The 17,758-nt window shown below is 41.4% G+C and overlaps 1 protein-coding gene across 2 annotated transcripts; it reads left to right on the top strand.

Annotated features, from left to right (window-relative positions):
• Positions 1-2,845: 2,845 nt before the first annotated feature.
• LOC149271091 (aldo-keto reductase family 1 member C1-like) lies at positions 2,846-7,585 on the top strand. 2 transcript variants are annotated; one of them, XM_089507635.1, is made up of 9 exons: positions 2,846-2,932; positions 3,927-4,094; positions 4,282-4,398; positions 5,463-5,543; positions 6,251-6,373; positions 6,501-6,610; positions 6,739-6,904; positions 7,021-7,103; positions 7,543-7,585. In XM_089507635.1, the coding sequence occupies exons 1-9, from the start codon at positions 2,846-2,848 to the stop codon at positions 7,583-7,585; spliced, it is 978 nt and encodes a 325-aa protein (XP_089363761.1). The 2 variants fall into 2 exon arrangements, with proteins under 2 accessions (XP_089363761.1, XP_089363762.1); XM_089507636.1 differs by lacking the exon at positions 3,927-4,094.
• The last annotated feature ends 10,173 nt before the right edge of the window (positions 7,586-17,758 follow it).

The raw sequence follows: 17,758 nt of genomic DNA, 5'->3' as shown, positions 1-17,758 counted from the left end.
GGGTCCTAGACCTGTCCTGAATTCATATGAACAAATAGACTCTTGCCAGGTTACCACTAGAATTAACGCTGATAAAACTGGTTACTAATTAACTTCCAGGGGCTGACGCCTGGCAGATATAATGTACTAATCAGCTATGTCACGATGAAGGGCAAATAGATGATCGGGATATGAAATCTCACCTGGTCACACGCGTTATAGATTTTATTGATTACGATAGATATGATTGATAGATAAAGATTGAGTCTTTACAGCAGGATAAACAGACAGACTAGATGGGGCCGAATGGGGCCGATCTTCCAGGAGATCCTAGGTTTCTAGGTTTCCATCTATACGTTATATAACCATGTGGAAGTTGACCTTGACCTGATCCAAAGCAAAGTATTCTTATCATTAAATGCAATGAAGCTCATTATGCCGAGTCAGTATGATATTCAGGCTCCTGTCCCTATTACAGTCTTATATAACGTTTATTATCTATGACATCATACAATCTACACAAGATAAAGCAATATATTTAAAAACACTTAACTTTTACGATGTATGAAAAGGTACTTAAAGCCCATCTGTCCCTTTATCCAAATCATACGTGATATATTTTTATAAAATTAATAATACGGTTCAAAAGTTTGGGGTCACTCAAAAATGTTCTTTGTTGTTTTTGGAAGAAACGCAAATTTTGGATCAGAAATCCAGGGCAGGCGGTGTAAATGTTGTAAAATGACTACTGTAGCTTGTAACGCCTAAGTTATAATGGAATATCTTCATATGTGTATAGAGGCCTCTTTTTTTCACTCCCGTCACTCTCCCAAACCATTGCACAGATTTAAAAACACAAATTTATTTATGCCTAAAACTGTAAAATTCAATTAAAGAAAGAATAAACATTAATTTTGGCCCCTTTCTACAGATTCAGCGCATGTGGAAGGTGTAGATTGTTGGCGCTATATAAATAAAAGATAATAATAATAAATAATAATTATAAATAACTTTCACGGAGGACTGATGAACACCTAATGAGAATTTGTATCCAGAAGACAAACTATCTTCCGGTGTAGAATCCTCTTTTGTTTGTCTCTGCTGCCACCTTCTGGCCAGCCCAGGAACTGCTCATTAGAAATATACAATTCACTCCCCGTCTGCCTGTTTTTCCTGCTGTAAAGACTCAGACCTTAATCAGTCGTTGGTCTCGTCTTAGATTCAGGAGCCATATGCCTACTCCATGCATGTTTAATACCCTCGCTGTATTAGCCTCTACCACTTCTGCTGGGAGACTTTTTCACGATCCACCACCCTCTAAAATATACAGTATATATGTAATATTATACTTGCTATAACGGTATACTGAATGGTAATGGATGTTTTGGTCAATCAACAATAAATTTCTCATACGATAAACAGGACAAATTTAACAGCTAATAGGAGCATGCACATCCTGTGAGCGCATTCCTCAGCTTCCTGTTTGGAAACCCTCAGGAAGTGAGGAGCGCAGCAGCGAATATCTTCCCCTAGTTGGCTTTAAAAGTATATATGTTTATCAATATTTTCCATTTCTGTTCCAGATGCGCAACCCATCCATAGCATCCCATCCACCACAAATCTTATAGAGGCTGCTTTTATATCAGCTGCTGCAATAATTGGGTGTGTTAAATTGTTTATTGCGTCTCTACCCGTTTTTGGTGAAAATATAATGAATCGAAGTTGTTAACTTGTTATTTTTATTTGTATCATCCCCGTGAATTCCGGGTTATTAACGTGTTAATACATGATGTGTTTTAAGGTCAGCTGGTTTAGAAAATTCCCAGCTAAGCTAAAGGAACCCTAACCTGTTAAGCTCCTTGTCGTATTTAATAAAACTGATCCTATGAATATTATGCTTCATGGCGGGCTGTTTGTTCCGCTTTTCTGAAACAGATCCGGCTTTACGGCTTTTCTTCTTATTTGTGAAAATTACAAAAGCTTCTTCTTCTTCTTTCAAAAGAAGGCGACCCATTTGTGTCCTTCGCTGACCAGGCTGACCAGGCCTTCCTATATTATATATATATATTATATATATATATTCACTAAAATTAACTCTGGAATGGAACTTTGCTGTATTTCCTTTGGACCACTACTCTCGATCATTGTATGCTTTTTTCGCCAATGCCGAGCGGCCAAGGGTCAAGAGTGATGTACCCCTTCCCCGTTCGGTCCAGAGTCTAGGGTAGAACCTGACCAATCAGGGTAGGGCATTCCAAAGGATAGGGGCAGCCATTGAGAAGATATGTATCGTCCTAAAATATTCAATCAAACATGGAATTTTGATTGAATAAGATGAAGAATTCAGGTATTAAGGACATCCGCAGACATTCGCCAACTTCCTGTTCAAGGAGGCTCAGGAAGTGAGGAGTGCGAAGGAAATCTATTCCCCCAGCTGTCTTAAAACATGTGAACGGATGAATCCATAAAATATGTTTTTATTTAACAAGCAATTGTGCGAGATGACGGAATGGGAAGACCTTGGTGCTGATACCTGGGACAATCACACTTCACGACCATTTCATTTTTTTAATCCAATCTTCTCTTGCTCTGGGATTTGGGTTCGACATGGAGAAGAAAACTCAAACCTGCTTAGATTCTCCTGCCTTTTCCAGACACCATTAAGAGGAACGGCCAGTGTTTGCCCCTAAGGCTGAGGGCAATTAATCAGTTAACGATTCTACAATTAGTTCATGTAGAGCACTGGTTTAACATCCACCCATTCTGGGCTGACTGTTCTCCTCTCTTCCTATATAAACACACCTCCGGCTGTATATTTGATCCATACACTCCCTTCTGACGCTTCCTCCCACATTCAGCCGTAGAAATGGCATCCAGTTCTGATCTACCAGTCCCGATGAGCGACGGAAACAAGATCCCTATTATAGGGTTTGGCACCTACGCTCCAGAATATGTACGTACAGATGTGTGCTTACCCTAAAGGTCATCATTTAAAACTGGAGGATCAGAGACTTAGATGGAATTTTAGGAAGTTTTATTTTAATGAGAGGGTGGTAGTTAATTAAAACAGCCTCCCGGTAGAGGTGGTAGAGGGTAATACAGTGAGCGGCTTAAACATGCATGGGATAGACATACGGGTCCTGAATCTAAGACGAGACCAACGACTGATTAAGGTTTGAGTCTTTACAGCAGGAAAAGCCATAATAGAATATTTTGTGGCGGGTTGTTAAAGGGTTAATATTTGAGAATTCTAAAGATATGGCATATTTGTCTCTTTATACTTTGTGTTTGGGATTCTATGCAAGAATGTTGACGCTTATAGCAATGAAAGGGTTACTTTGTTTTAAACAGTTTAATTAAAAGGAACCAGAAAAGCCAGTACTATCGTCCCAAAAATCTTAATGTATAATGTTGAGTCGCTTGCTTGGCAGATGGAGGCGTTTTAAAGTTAGTCTGTAAGGATGCAGACCATCCCCTTCATCTTAGCCAACAATATTTTGTTCCTAAAAAAATATTATAATTGTGCAACAAATTAGTATTTATTATAGTATTTGCCAGCAAATTATTAGTTGCCATTTTTATACTGTTTCTTTAATCACACTTTGCTAAACTAAACACATCAATAACTAAAAACAGCATTAGAATTCTTATCCCCATTACTAACATCTAACATAACATGCATTTAATGTTTTGTCCATGCCGATGAACACCTTTAAGGGTTAAAGTGATAGTTTATTGTCCCTAACAGTTTCGCTATAGAATAATGTATATTATTAAATTACTTTTTGATTAACCCTAACCCTTTGTGAAGATTTAAATATGCATTCTTTCAAAAAACCCCAAAAAATTTAAGCATTTAATGCAATTTTTTTTGTTTGATTTACACCAACATAGCAAATTTCCATTGGGTTCTTTCACCGTGTTCTCCTTTTTCTTCGTTGTTCTAGATTCCTGTAGCTGAGAGCGAGGAAGCCACAAAAGTTGCGATAGAAGTTGGCTTTCGCCACATCGATGGGGCCCATTTGTACGGCAACGAGAAAGAAGTCGGACGAGCGATCCAAGAAAAGATAGCCGACGGAACCGTAAGAAGAGAGGACCTGTTCTACACCGGAAAGGTGAGGGGTTTCTGGAGCATCATCTTTGAGTTCTAGAGAAAGAGAAACTCACTGTAGTTCAGATATACAAGAGTTAAGAAAGTTCTGGGAAGTTATAACTGAGCAATTTCGGAAACATTTGGAAAATAACAATATTTGAGTGTAAGTTGACCCCCTGTTTTCTTTTATTTCTTGGTTGTTTGTTCAGTTATGGTCGACCTTCCATATTCCGGACCAGATCCACTCTCACGTGAAGCAGTCTCTCCAGACCCTGCAGCTGGATTATATGGACCTCTATCTCATCCACTGGCCGTGTGCACTAAAGGTAAAGAAAAAGAGACAAAATATTGTTCCTATAGAAGAAGATTTGAGTTATGGTCCTGGGAAAAGAGCTTGGTTGCACATAGATGTCTTCAGCACCGTCTAAAACAATGTATAGAATGTTCCTATGATTTAAACAGGGAAAAGAAAAAATGTCGGTGCGCTAAGCTAGTCTCAGGCTCAAATAATACAAATGTATAATATGAGGCCTACCAAACAGTGTGAGCATGCTGCAAATACAGTGTGTTGGCTGTACAATGTATACAAAAAACAAAATACTGTCTGCGCTTCTCACCCTAATAAAGTTGGCAACAAATATATAAACATAATATAAATGAGAGGTTTTGGTTATATGAATTGGCCAAAGCATAATTAAGCTCACCCGCCACGTCAAGGCACACTCTCAATAGGGTGAGAACCTACTCTCACCTCCTACATAGTGGGCACACAAAGCAGTTTATACTGCTACCAAAACCAGATTAATGTGTTGGGGGAGGTGCACATATTTGAGGTTGTTGGCTCCTCATCAGTCTGGTTGCAGCTTGCTGTCCAGGGGTTAAATGGGAGGAGGTTTAATTGCACCTCCCCCAACACATTAATCTGGTTTTGGTAGCAGTATAAACTGCTTTGTGTGCCCACTATGTAGGAGGTGAGAGTAGGTTCTCACCCTATTGAGAGTGTGCCTTGACGTGGCGGGTGAGCTTAATTATGCTTTGGCCAATTCATATAACCAAAACCTCTCATTTATATTATGTTTATATATTTGTTGCCAACTTTATTAGGGTGAGAAGCGCAGACAGTATTTTGTTTTTTTTTCTATGATTTAAACAGACCACCATTTAAGTGCACATGATGGCTAAGGTGTCCCTTGAAAAGAGAGGGCCAAAACCCAAAGGGACAAAGGTTCTGCCACCTCTAGACCCACCACCCTTTTCTTGGTGTCAGGCTTCCGGTGGACTTCTCACCAGATCACCAGCCATTGAGATGGCATCAAGGGCAGATGAAGAATGAATCAGCTGCAGACTATTTTGGAATCTGATGTTTTTCCTTGTTTGTTTTTTTTTTAAGCCTGGAGGAGATCTCATGTCTCTGGACGAAAACGGGAAATTGATGCTTGATACGAGTGTTGACCTGCGTGATGTTTGGGAAGTAAGTGACGCTCCTTGGAGATGATAAACTGGTCAATAAAAACAGATTACGTGGATTTGTTGAATTTGTTTTACAACCTTAAAAAGCGAAATAGTTTATCTACGGGATGCTTGAGGCAAATGGTGGCATAGCAAGCATGATCTGACCCGTTTCTAGAATTTAGCAATCAGCAGCTAACAACAGGGAAGACATAATGAGGACGAATACTCAAGCAGATCCTAACAACAGCGAGTTGTGATGGTTTCTTCCATGAGAGGACGAGCGTCCCCCAGGCCGGTCCAAAATTGTTCAAAGGGCTGGTCTTTACTGGACCTTTGTGAACAATTTTGGATCAGCACCAGGAGGCAGGAATGCAGGGGGGTCACAGAACCCGAGGTCACATGACCCCGCAGTGAAAGCGCGGTTGCTTGCACAGTGTGCAAGTAGACAGTGAGAAAGCTGGCAGTGAGGTAAGGGTGTGCGAGAGTGAGGGAGCTAAAGAGGGAGATGGTAAGGGTATGAATGTATCTCTGTTAGAATGGGAGTTTGAATGTGTATGTGTAAGCGTTTGTGTGCATGAGCATGGATGTGTATGTGTGTGTTAGCATGAATGTGGATGTGTAGGTGTTTATGTGTTAGCATGAACTTGTAAATGTGTGAGCATGAATGTGTATGCGTAAGTAGTGTGAGTGTGGGTTTTTTGGCTAATGTTTGTTCATCCTGCGCAGGCTCTGGAGCAGTGTAAAGACGTGGGGCTGGTAAAATCCATTGGTGTCTCCAACTTTAACCGAAGACAGCTGGAAATGATCCTCAACAAGCCGGGAATGAAGCACAAGCCGGTCTGTAATCAGGTATATGAAATGTGTGTTCCTGGCTAAATATACATAAAGTTTATAAGTGGAGGATGGTCGACCATTCTCAAGTGCGGGGGCAGAATTTGCCCAAACCACAGAGTTTAATGTTTTGGAAATTTCCTAGGTGGAATGTCACCCATACCTCAACCAGAGCAAACTGCTGGAGTTCTGCAAGTCTAAGGACATCCTCCTGACAGCATACAGCGTGTTGGGGTCACACAGACACAAGACATGGTATGGTCCATTGAGAGAATCTGTATAGGAAAATAAGAACGATCCTACATTAGCGGTGAAGATGAGGTAGTTGGTCTCCATAACCCTTAGGACCTTGCCTTGACATGGATCTATTGTTGCCTTCTCAGGGTGGACCAGAACTCCCCGGTGTTATTGGAAGATCCGGTGTTGATTTCAATAGGGAAAAAATACAATAAGACATCAGCCCAGGTAGCTCTCCGCTACCAGATCCAGAGAGGGGTCGTGGTCATTGCAAAAAGTTACAATCCACAGAGGATCAAGGAGAACTTCCAGGTAAGAACAAATGCGTCCCCCAAACACGCCCATCCATGACTTCCCAATATGAAATATCCATCCCTGGTCCTCCAAACGTTCCGCCACCTAGTAATAAAACATGAAACTCTTTGCAGGTCTTCGATTTCCACCTGTCCTCAGAAGACATGAAACAGATCGACGGACTCAACCGGAATCTGCGATACGTGGAGCTACCTGTGTATGCTTTTCTCGATCGTTTGCGGCTAATAAATATGATGAATCGGGAAAAAGGATTTTGGGATCACAAGAATTTTGTAATATTCAGGTTTCCGTCAAGAATGACCTTTTTTTTTTTAAAACCTCCTGACATGAGTAAAGGCTGGGGAACATTCTTTCCAGTGATGGAATCAGTCATTTTAAGGGTCCTGCTTTATATAGCGCCATCAGATTCCGCAGCGCTGTACAAAGGGTAGACAGGACATAACAAGTAGTATATAACATAACAAGAAGGCGTACAGAGACAACAGGGGAGGAGGGCTTCTGGAGAGAGGGGTTTCATTGGGATTTCAGGGTTTCTTTAAATTTTAATTGGAAAGAAAAATCTATGGAATAAAAATCTAGAGAAAAAAGACTATCCGACACTTTAATAAAATCTATTTTCTTTTTTCTTTCCATAGACTTGCCGACCACCCACAGTATCCTTTCCACGATGAATACTAATGACGACCCACAGGCTTCACGTTCGACCAAAAACCCTGATCCTATGAACTTTTATATCGGTTCTACAAAGGAACTTCTAGTTCTAAAGGTTTCAGAATAAAATAAGAAATATGTATGCGTTAGACATGTTCCTGATGTGTATACCCTAAAAGCAGCTCGATTATTCCTCCCCATTGCGTTCTCCCGACCTGTTGTTACTTTGCTGTTGACTTTTGCCTGAATCTTAGTAGTGCTTCTGGAATTTTAAGGGTGAACTAAGGAGAAAGTTGACATTTTGCTCAGCTTGCTATAAAAGTTAATGTATCCTAAACTAAGTTGTATCCAATTATTTAATTTACCCTAAAATCTAAAAAAAGGGAACAGCCCATCTCTAAAAACAGACATCGGTATTGTGAGATACCGAATTGGAATACGGAATCTGATTATAATAAGTATTAATGCCAACGACCATATCTCTTCCTAAAGCCTGGGCTGTGTTTAACAATCATATTACACTCTGATGCATACATACCACACAAATAATCATATAATAAATATATAAATATCATATAAATAAAACAATTTGGGTGCTGAAGAAAAGAAAAAAACTGTACATAAAACAGAAGCAAAAAAATCAGTGCACACCCAGAAAATATCTAGAAGCACCTACCTGAGGCATAAATATCAGCGTTTCCGTCACAGTATATGGCCATATTTTGCTTAGTCCGCCCCAATATCGGGGAGTGCTGTCTAATCGTATCATGGCTATACTGCTTACCATGGAGCTGAATCAGTGGGACTGCACGGCATTTCAACCTACCGAGAGCCTACTGCAATTTACAGGCATCTCTCATGCATTAAAATGAAAGAGAGAAAAGAGGAGATAAGAGGAAAAAAAACGGGGAGGAGCTAAAAGGGAAATTAGAGAAGAGAGAAAGAAGATGTGATAGAGAAAAGAGGGAGATGAGAGAAAGAAAAGAGGAAGACACACAAACAACGCATGGACACTCATGCTAACACACACACACACAGACCTTAACACCCAGAAACACATTGTAACTCACAAACACCCACACTAACACATGAACTCACCCACATTGACACACACCAACAGACACTCACACTAACACACACATACAGACACTAACTCACAAAAACACACACACACAGACACTAACTCGCTCACACTAACACACACATTTATATACTCACAATAACGTGTACATCAGGGGCGTAACCAGAAACCACGGGGCTCTGGTGCGAGAAATTGCCCCGGGCCCCCAATTTCAATAGCTGGTCTGTGCCATCATTGCCCCCACATAACTGGTATGTGGCTTCTTTGCCTCTTGCCCACTCCCCTTCCAACATACAACGTATGTAAACACACTTACACAAATGACACACATATACTCATACTTACACACTCTATCTCACCCCACTGACGCAATTACACATCCATGCTCACACACAAGTACTCTTGCATACTCACACACACACAGGTACACATGCATGTATATATATATATATATATATATATATATATATATATATATATATATATATACAGTAGGCCCTTTCTAAACTATTTTGAACCAATACGAAGAGACAGGACAAAGCATAAATGCCCCTCTTTGCCCAGAAATGTTGGGGGATTTGCTCACCTCTTTTCTCTATAGGGCACACCTGGGTCTTTCAATGTATAACATTAATATAAAGATGAATAATATTAATATAATTCCACAGATTAACTCATGTAGAGCTTAGTCAGATATTCTAGTAAGGATTTCAAATAAAACACCTTTGTGTATTTAGTAAAATTTAAATGATCCTTCAAATCACGCATTTTGCCCCGAGCGCTTTCCGTGCTTTGAATTTCTTTACATCCATCTTTCTTCCATTCCTTGAGAGAAGCACAAAAGCTTCTGCTTTTCTATTACGCGCCATACTTTGGGCATATTCATTTAATAAAGCCCAACCCTTTGGTGGTCCACCTTGAACCCCATCCTGGGCTGACAAGTTTCCTTCCTTCCTATACAAACACACCTCCGGCTGTATATTTGATCCATACTCTCCCTTGTGACAGTTTCTCCCACATTCAGCCGTAGAAATGGCATCCAGTTCTGATGTAATTCATAATCGGTGAAGTTGTTTTGGAGATACATGGAAGCTAGATTTGTGTCTCATTGTGGCAAAACTAGCATTATCTAATTAAGTTCTTCCTTTTCTCCGCCCCCCAACCTTACAAAGGCTGCCTGAACCAATCAGCAACAATCAGCAACAATCAGCAACTTAACAATCAGGAAGAGATAACGTCATCGGGAGGCGTAACCATGCAGGTCCCGAGAACATGAAATAAAGATGGCTGCTCCCATGCTAGACACATAATTGGGCTTATCTGTAAACGTAATCATATAGGGGTTCAGACAGTTGTGTCTTCTGGCTTAGGTAGGCCAACTAGACCCAGGCCTAAGCCGGCAGGTCCAGAGTGCTAGCCACTAGTCAATGGACTGGTTCAAAAGGAGATCACCGATCTCCCCAACCAACGCCATTAACACTATGGAGGGCTTTACCGCCTTTAAAAGCGGAGCACCTGGATATGATGTCATAGCCCAAGCCCGCTAGGACGGACAGAGGTGCGGAGGTAAATACACCACTAGGTATAGAACCGTTAAATGCATCACGTGTGTGTAATGACTGATCTGCCTTTGCTTAACACGATGTTAGTCTACGCGGAACCCAGCGCTTAACAAGTTAGTAAACATTTTTGTTTGATTTACATACACATAGCTAATTTCCATTGAGTTCTGTGTTTTTTTGTTTTTTTTTTCTTTGTTGTTCTAGATTCCTCTTGCTGAGGGCGAGGAAGCCACGAACGTTGCGATAGAAGAGAAAGAGAAACTCACTGTAGCTTGGATATACAAGAGTTAAGAATGTTCTGGGAAGTTCTAACTGAGCTATGTTCTTGCAACTCATGAAAATAACAATATTTAATTGTATGTTTAACCTATAGCTCCAACATTGACATTCGGGTTGAAAAAAAAGACTCAAAGTCCATCAAAATTCAACTTTGCCGTTGATCCAGAAGAAAACAAAGACATTCAACCGATTTCCCCCAAATAATTCCAGAAAATTCCTTCTTGACTTCTAAATGGGATCTGATTTCTTACTAGATCAACAAGCTGTAACTAATCCTGTTCTTAGAATATGTTATATCTCTGAATATTCTACGTTCCGTCACCCAGCCCGTATCTAAAGGCATCAACTGAATCTGATAGCACAATGTCTATGGGGAGTGGATTCCACATCTTTATCACCCTTACTGTAAAGAACCTTTTTTGCTGCTACAAACCACCCGCAGTACCCTTTCCACGACGAATACTAAGGACCCACAAGCTTGATCTTCATTTTTGTAGAGAATAATTGTAATTAATATGAATTGTTTGATGAGGATCCTGTCTGAGACTCCTGAGTGGAACATTTTCTTCACTACTGATTTATTTTCAGCCAACCTTCTTCTCTACGGCAGGCTATTATTTTGATTCTGATCTAAAATGTCAACAGGGATGGCTTTTTATTAATTTTGCAAATCAGAATTTAAAAATAAAATCTGTTATCAGTTGTCTATCACTTTTTTTTACGTTTCATGCTGCTACATATTTAGTCTATTAGCATTATTTTGTAATATAAATCGGTTTTTTTTAGTAGACTTGTGCATTCGTCTTCGGGCGAACATGGAAACGAACACGAAGAGTGCGTTTTCGTGTTCGTTCCGAAGACACGCCGAAGAGAAGACAGCGGCGGTAAAACGTAGGCGAAGACGAAGACACACACCACGAAGATCTTCGTGATTGTCTTCGTCTACCATTCCCCCCCCCCCTTCTAACTTACCTTGTCTTCGCGGCTTCGCGGCAGTTCCCGGAAGTGGAAATCCGCAGGTTCGCGGTCACGGGTTACAGGGCAGTGCGAATGAGCTTATTGGTCGCCTACAGGGACTCGCACGGTCTTTGTAACCCCTGACAGCGAACCTATGGATTTCCGCTCCTGTTAACCCCTTCGATGCTGCGTTATCTAACACAGCATCGAAGGGGTTAACGGGAGCGGAAATCCATAGGTTAAAGGGCCGTGCAAGCGACCAATAGGCTCACTTGCACGGCCCCTTAACCCTTTAAAAAACAAAGTTAACTCCTAACTAATTGAACAGGGAGGGAGACCAGTGGGATCTGCCGGGTAAGTTGCAGCATTGAGGTTTTAAAACCCCAATGCTGCAACTTACCCTGCCGATGCCACTGATCTCCCTCCCTGTTCAATTAGTTAAATGTCCGTACGAGCGACTTTATTGTTCGCTGCCAGGAAGAATGTAAACATTTCAGCTGAGTGCCTGAAGGCGCCACAGTTTACAGAGACTAATGAGGCCACGGGCTACCTACACATATACATAATGCATACCTGCCAAGTCTCCCAGACATACAGGGACAGCCCGAGGTTACGATACTTTACCCCATGAATAACAGGCGTGTTTAAGACACAACATGCTTCTGTTAACTAATAAGAGGATATGAAGCTACGCTCTTCGCAATGTGTTAAATCTACACAATATATAAAGATTTTTATCCCCTTCAGCACTGAAAGCGTTAAAAATATCCATTCGACTCCACAATGTTATTTTACGCCTGCGGTGTCGTGTAAATATTGGAAGGCCTGGATTGTGTTAGAACGACTCCTGCCTTATGTATAAAAGGTAATTCTGGTGCAGTAAAAGCAGAGCAGTCGCCGTGGTAACCAAGGAATCATGTCTCCAGCACCCCCCGTTTCCAGCATGCACTTGACTGCTAACATAGGGAAAAAGATCTTTCCCCCCCCCGCGACTGACTGATCACCCTAGGGAGTTGCCGATTTCCCCTATATGACCCGGCCCTGCACTCTGTGTACCCAAACACACATCAGATCACATGACGGCAAATTGAAATCATGTGGGGGGTTTTCTCAGGGTGGATGCGACCATGAAAACGTATATCCAGCCATTGGCCGCAACTACGTCATCGGGAGGCCATTGGCCTTAAAGTGCCGGAGCCGCTCCGTTATTTCCAGTCCAGCCCTGACGATATGTATCATGCACCAGGAGATGTGCCACTGGGGGGGTCAAACGCAAATGGGGGGATTCTGCGAAAATCAATTTCAAGGGGGGCACAATGGAAATTTAAAGGGACCACTCAGGTATCATATGTATAAATGTGTATATGATGGCCGGAGTGTCCCTTTAATGGTATAGTTAATTTTGTATATTAATAGAGTTAATTTTATTGCTAATTTTGTGTAATAGTAAATTTAGTGTTATTGTTCATTTCATATATTAATAGAATTAATTTGTTAGTTTTGTATATTAATAAAGTAAATGTTTTTGTTAATTTTGTATATTAATAAATTAAATGGTGTTGTTAATTTTGTATATTAATAGAGTAAATGTTATTGTTCATTTTCTATATTAATAGAATTAATGTTTTTGTTCATTTTCTATATTAATAAAGTAAATGTTATTGTTCATTTTCTATATTAATAGAATTCATGTTTTTGTTCATTTTGTATATAATTAGAGTTATTTTTTGTTCGTTTTGTGTTCTTTACTAGCCGTAGTAGTGCTGACTTTGCATTTTCCTTCTATGACCTCCTTCTTAAAGTTCATTCATATAAAATATAGAAAATCTACTTTTATTCAATGAAAAAAATCCATAACATTTCACCGTGAGTATTTCATCAAGAACGCAAAGAAATAAACTTATTTTATACCTAAAAAAGGTGCGTTATGGTGTCTCCCCGACAGTTTGCAAACACGTATCCCTGGGGAAGCACGGAGGACTAACGCTAAACCTGTTTTAAGTCAACAACATGCAATTTGAGGGCAGAGTTGTGTGTTAGACGCCTCTCCTCCTCCTCTTTCTTCCTGTCCCTCCCAAATACCAAGCCCTGAGTTGGAAAAAAAAAAAAGAGGGGAATCCTACATCAAAAGAGAGGACCGGGGACGGTTAATCTATAGGGAGGCTCCTGGCTGAATGCTATATGTTCCTATACCTGCCAGCCACCTATAGAATTCGATTCTTGGTTTGGAATATCGCTTTATTACCCTAAAAGATTTCGGGCAACATTTTCCAGCTCAAAGAAAAACCAAAGCAGAGGAAATTCCTGTTTTTTGCCCCCAAATCTTCTATTCCCGTTACTAATAGCGCCGCGCTGTTTGGTCGCTGGATCGAGAAGAGAAGATTGTCCTTGATAATCTGTGGAAAGGTAAGAGATATTTAGTAAAATATAATAATGCCTGGTTACCATGGTAACTGCTCCACATCTAAAAAGGATTATATCCATAGATGCCATCCCATTGAGGAGATGTAACTATATTGAAGTGGTAGTAGATAAGTGGTACGGCCTCCCAGCGGAAGTGGTAACACAGGAATTTTAAACATGCCAACGACTGATCAAGGTTTGAGCTTTTACAGCGGGAGAAACGGGCAGACTAGACGGGGGCCTAATGGGGGCCGATCTGCCGGCTGATTCTAGTTTTTTTTTATATTTTATGGAATCTATTTCTCAAGCTAGAGAAAACCTTTTTGAAACTGGAGTAAAAACTCTCCAGTGTAGCAGTCCTTAGTACATCCCTCGGTAGATTTGGTGAGTATTTAGGGTCTTCGGGGGTCTTTGGATAGTAAAGTTCCTCAGTGCGGAACGAAAGCACATTTCATGATGATTAAAGAGATAGGAATGTCGTAGCCTAAAACTATTCGCAGGAACGCGTCCTTCCCGTCTTTTGGGTCCAAATGTAATCATTGGCTCCAAATCCCAACAGAGGGGCCGGTTCCCTCCTGTTTGGCTTCTTGTTCCGTTACATTATTTCTTTTCAGAAGCTTCTGTCCCGTTTAATAAACTGGATACAAAGTTGGGTGTGAGCTGAGTATTTAAATTCAGCCGGAGTTCGATATAAAAAAAAAGGATTCTGGTGCCGATTAAATATTGGTCTTATCGCCATAGCAACCAATAGAATGCTTCTATAGATTGTAGCATTCCATTGGGTCGCCATGGCGATAAAACCAAACCACTTTTCAAACTTTGCAACAGAAAAACATTTTATACTTAACCACTCCGAAAACATGTCAAAAAAAGCGGGTTACCGGTATCTTCATAGAGACAAAATTGCAGAAAACGGGCTCTTTTTAACCGTTTAGTTCATGTTCATTTTTTTTTCTTGATTTCCTTCCTAATAAACCGTTCTCCATGAAAGATAACCCCTTCTAGAAACCACAAAAGTCTTAACAGAGGAACACCTAACCATCACGCAATCACAAACAGGAAATATTTAGAATGTGGCATTAGAGCGTCAGCTCTGCTGCCAACAAGACCAATAAACAGTATAAAACGTAACGTATGCATTATATAATGTATAGTGTATTATAATTTAAATTGATGGCACTCTTTTTTTTTGTACATGCGCGGCTACGGAGTATATTATCATTATTGTGTTATTTTACACAGAATTAGTGCAGATACTCTAAGCAAACATTCGATTTTTTGCATTGTTATATCTTCATAAAAAAGGGGTTCATTTGAGGCCAGCGCACACGGGATGAGAGGCTTGCCCAGGTGTGTTATATTGTGTATTGTGTTTGTGTTTTCGTGGGGATTATTGCCAAGGGAAGATTTAAAACAACATACAAAACGTCTCGGCGGAATTTAACCCCACCGAGTAAAAACATTTCCTTTTAAAGCTAATTAACCAAAAAAAAAAGAAAAGGGAAAAGTATCATTATTTGACAAATGATAGCCGAATGATAATAAACAATAATTATTTACACTTAAAATGAGTAGACCCCTGCGGTCGTTAAATGGTTAAAATCCTTGTGCCTATTACCCTATTAAGAAGAACCCCTTTTGAGGCATTACAAAGGCCTCGGGCCTGGCCTATATTTGGGCCGAGGCTCCTGCCAAGTAATTTCCATGGAGATGGGCACAATGTCCCCATAGCAAGGCTTGATGGAGAGGGGGGTACGGCCCTTCTCTCCCTAAAAAAATGGGGGGGGGGTGCTATGGAGAATTTAGTAATAGACTTTAACTTTAAACACCAAAAATGCTTAAAGTTTGAAGTATTTTCCTTAAAGGACTTCGCTGTAGAATCAGATCGGCCCCATTCGGCCCCCGTCTAGTCGCCCGTTTCTCCTGCTGTAAAGACTCAAACCTTAATCAGTCGTTGGTCTCGTCTTAGATTCAGGAGCCGTTTGTCTATCCCATGCATGTTTAATCCCCTCACTGTATTACCCACTACCACCTCTGCTGGGAGGCTGTTCCACTTATCCACCACTCTCTCAGTAAAAGAAACCTTCCTTACATTCCATCTAAGCCTCTGGCCCCCTAGTTTTAGATTTTTTATTTTTCTCCCTTTTAACTCGTCCCCACCTCTCCTTATCTGATTGCAAACTGAGCCGGGAGAGCCCTGGGGTGGGGGATGGAAAGCATGTGAGCTCTTGTGCAACATGAATAAAATAAATATTTTACAAGAGGAGCCCAGCGGAGCCGCCTGTAACCTGCATGACTGACTTTCTTCGAGGGACACAGATGTGAGGCTGGAGCTTCTAAACATTAGTGGAGTTCCATTTATTACACAAAAAAAGAAATATTAGGTCAGGTTTACCTGGCATCCACGGGCATTAATAGCACATACCCCCCAAATGCCCGTTTCGTCAGTACCTCTTTAGGCCTAAAATCCATGATGCCCCTCTTTCCCCCCCGATCCCAGCTTTCCTCTCCTGATGCCATCTTTCTTCTCCTGATGCCCTCTTTCCTCCCCTGATGATCCTCTTCCCTCCCCTGATCCCCACTTTCCACTCCTGATGCCCTTCTTTCTTCTACTGATGCCCCTCTTTCCTCTCTGATCTTTTCTTTCCTCCCCTGATGCCCCTCTTTCCTCCTCTGATGCCCTTCTTTCCTCCTCTGATGCCCTTCTTTCCTCCACTGATCCTCTCTTTCCTCCCGATGCCCCTCTTTTCTAGGAGGTCAGAATGTTTGCTGGGTATGAGGGGATCGCAGGGTTCTACAGCCCTAAAAGCCCCCATAATGTGTATAGAAACAGCAGGAAACGGCTTTATAAATTAAGCGGGGTAAATAAACCCTATTATTATTCTTCTAAAATGTGTAAATAATTATCAAAAGGCCACAAGGACGTCTGGCCTCGGAATACGGCCCAGATTTATAGACACTAGGTTTGGGGTATAAGCGATAGAGGGATGAGTATATATAATCATGGCGGGGGGGGTCACCGCTTAGGGCTGCCCTTCATACGTCCGTTAAACTAGACATTACGCAACGCAGGGAATTTCATCAAAGAAAAGGTGTCCGTGGACCCCCCTGACCTGTCACGGGGGCTAGTGATCACGCGGCGCATTTCCAGCGTCACATGCGACTTACTCAATGTTTTTGGCCGAAGATAAAGCGCGCGGTGCGAGCGGGGCCGGCCAAAGAGCCAAAAAAGGACCCCGTATCTGCTGAAGATAAAAGGGCTCGGACTGTTCAAACACGACACGGACTTTGCGATGGCAAATATCACGTCCCCGAGTCCCCGTCACCCGTCCGGAACCAGGGGAAAGAAGCTCTAAGCAGAGGATCGGTGACCCTGGATCCACAGGGGGCTGCGGAGAGACCACCGACGCGGAAACCCAGCGAGAACAGAGGCAGAGGGGTCACTTAATAATTTGGAATAGAACCCGAGATACATCATTCGAAATCATACCTGGCCGTCGTATTTATTGTAGGATCCTGGAATTTGGGGAGGACGGTGAGTAACATAAGGGGGTTAGAAAAGGGACGGAGATTCTAGATTGTAAGCTCTTGCGAGCCTGGCTCTCTACACCTAATGTATAAATTTGTCTGTTGGTTCTGTTCTAGTTGGACCCTTTGAACGTAGGGACTGTAGGAAGCGCTGCAGGAATTGTTGGCGCCGTATAAATAATAATAAAGATAATAATAACAATAATAAAAATAATAATTGTGATGTCCTGTTTTCCGATTCGCTGGGGGTAGAAGTTGGGGGGGGGGTATGTAAGGGAATGTTTTATTAAATGCGATAATGGGTTTTTTTAGTGACGGCTTCGGAGCAGAGACCCCCCCCCCTTCATCTTCTGACCCCAGATCATCGGCGGCGGCTCGCGGGACGCAATC

This window comes from Sceloporus occidentalis, unplaced genomic scaffold (assembly GCF_023333645.1).
Source record: "Sceloporus occidentalis isolate IW3139 unplaced genomic scaffold, rSceOcc1.0.p SCAF_568, whole genome shotgun sequence".
NCBI classification, from domain to species: Eukaryota; Metazoa; Chordata; class Lepidosauria; order Squamata; family Phrynosomatidae; genus Sceloporus; species Sceloporus occidentalis.
The sequence above is the reverse complement of the archived record's forward strand: the minus strand, read 5'-3'. Positions and strand labels throughout refer to the sequence as shown.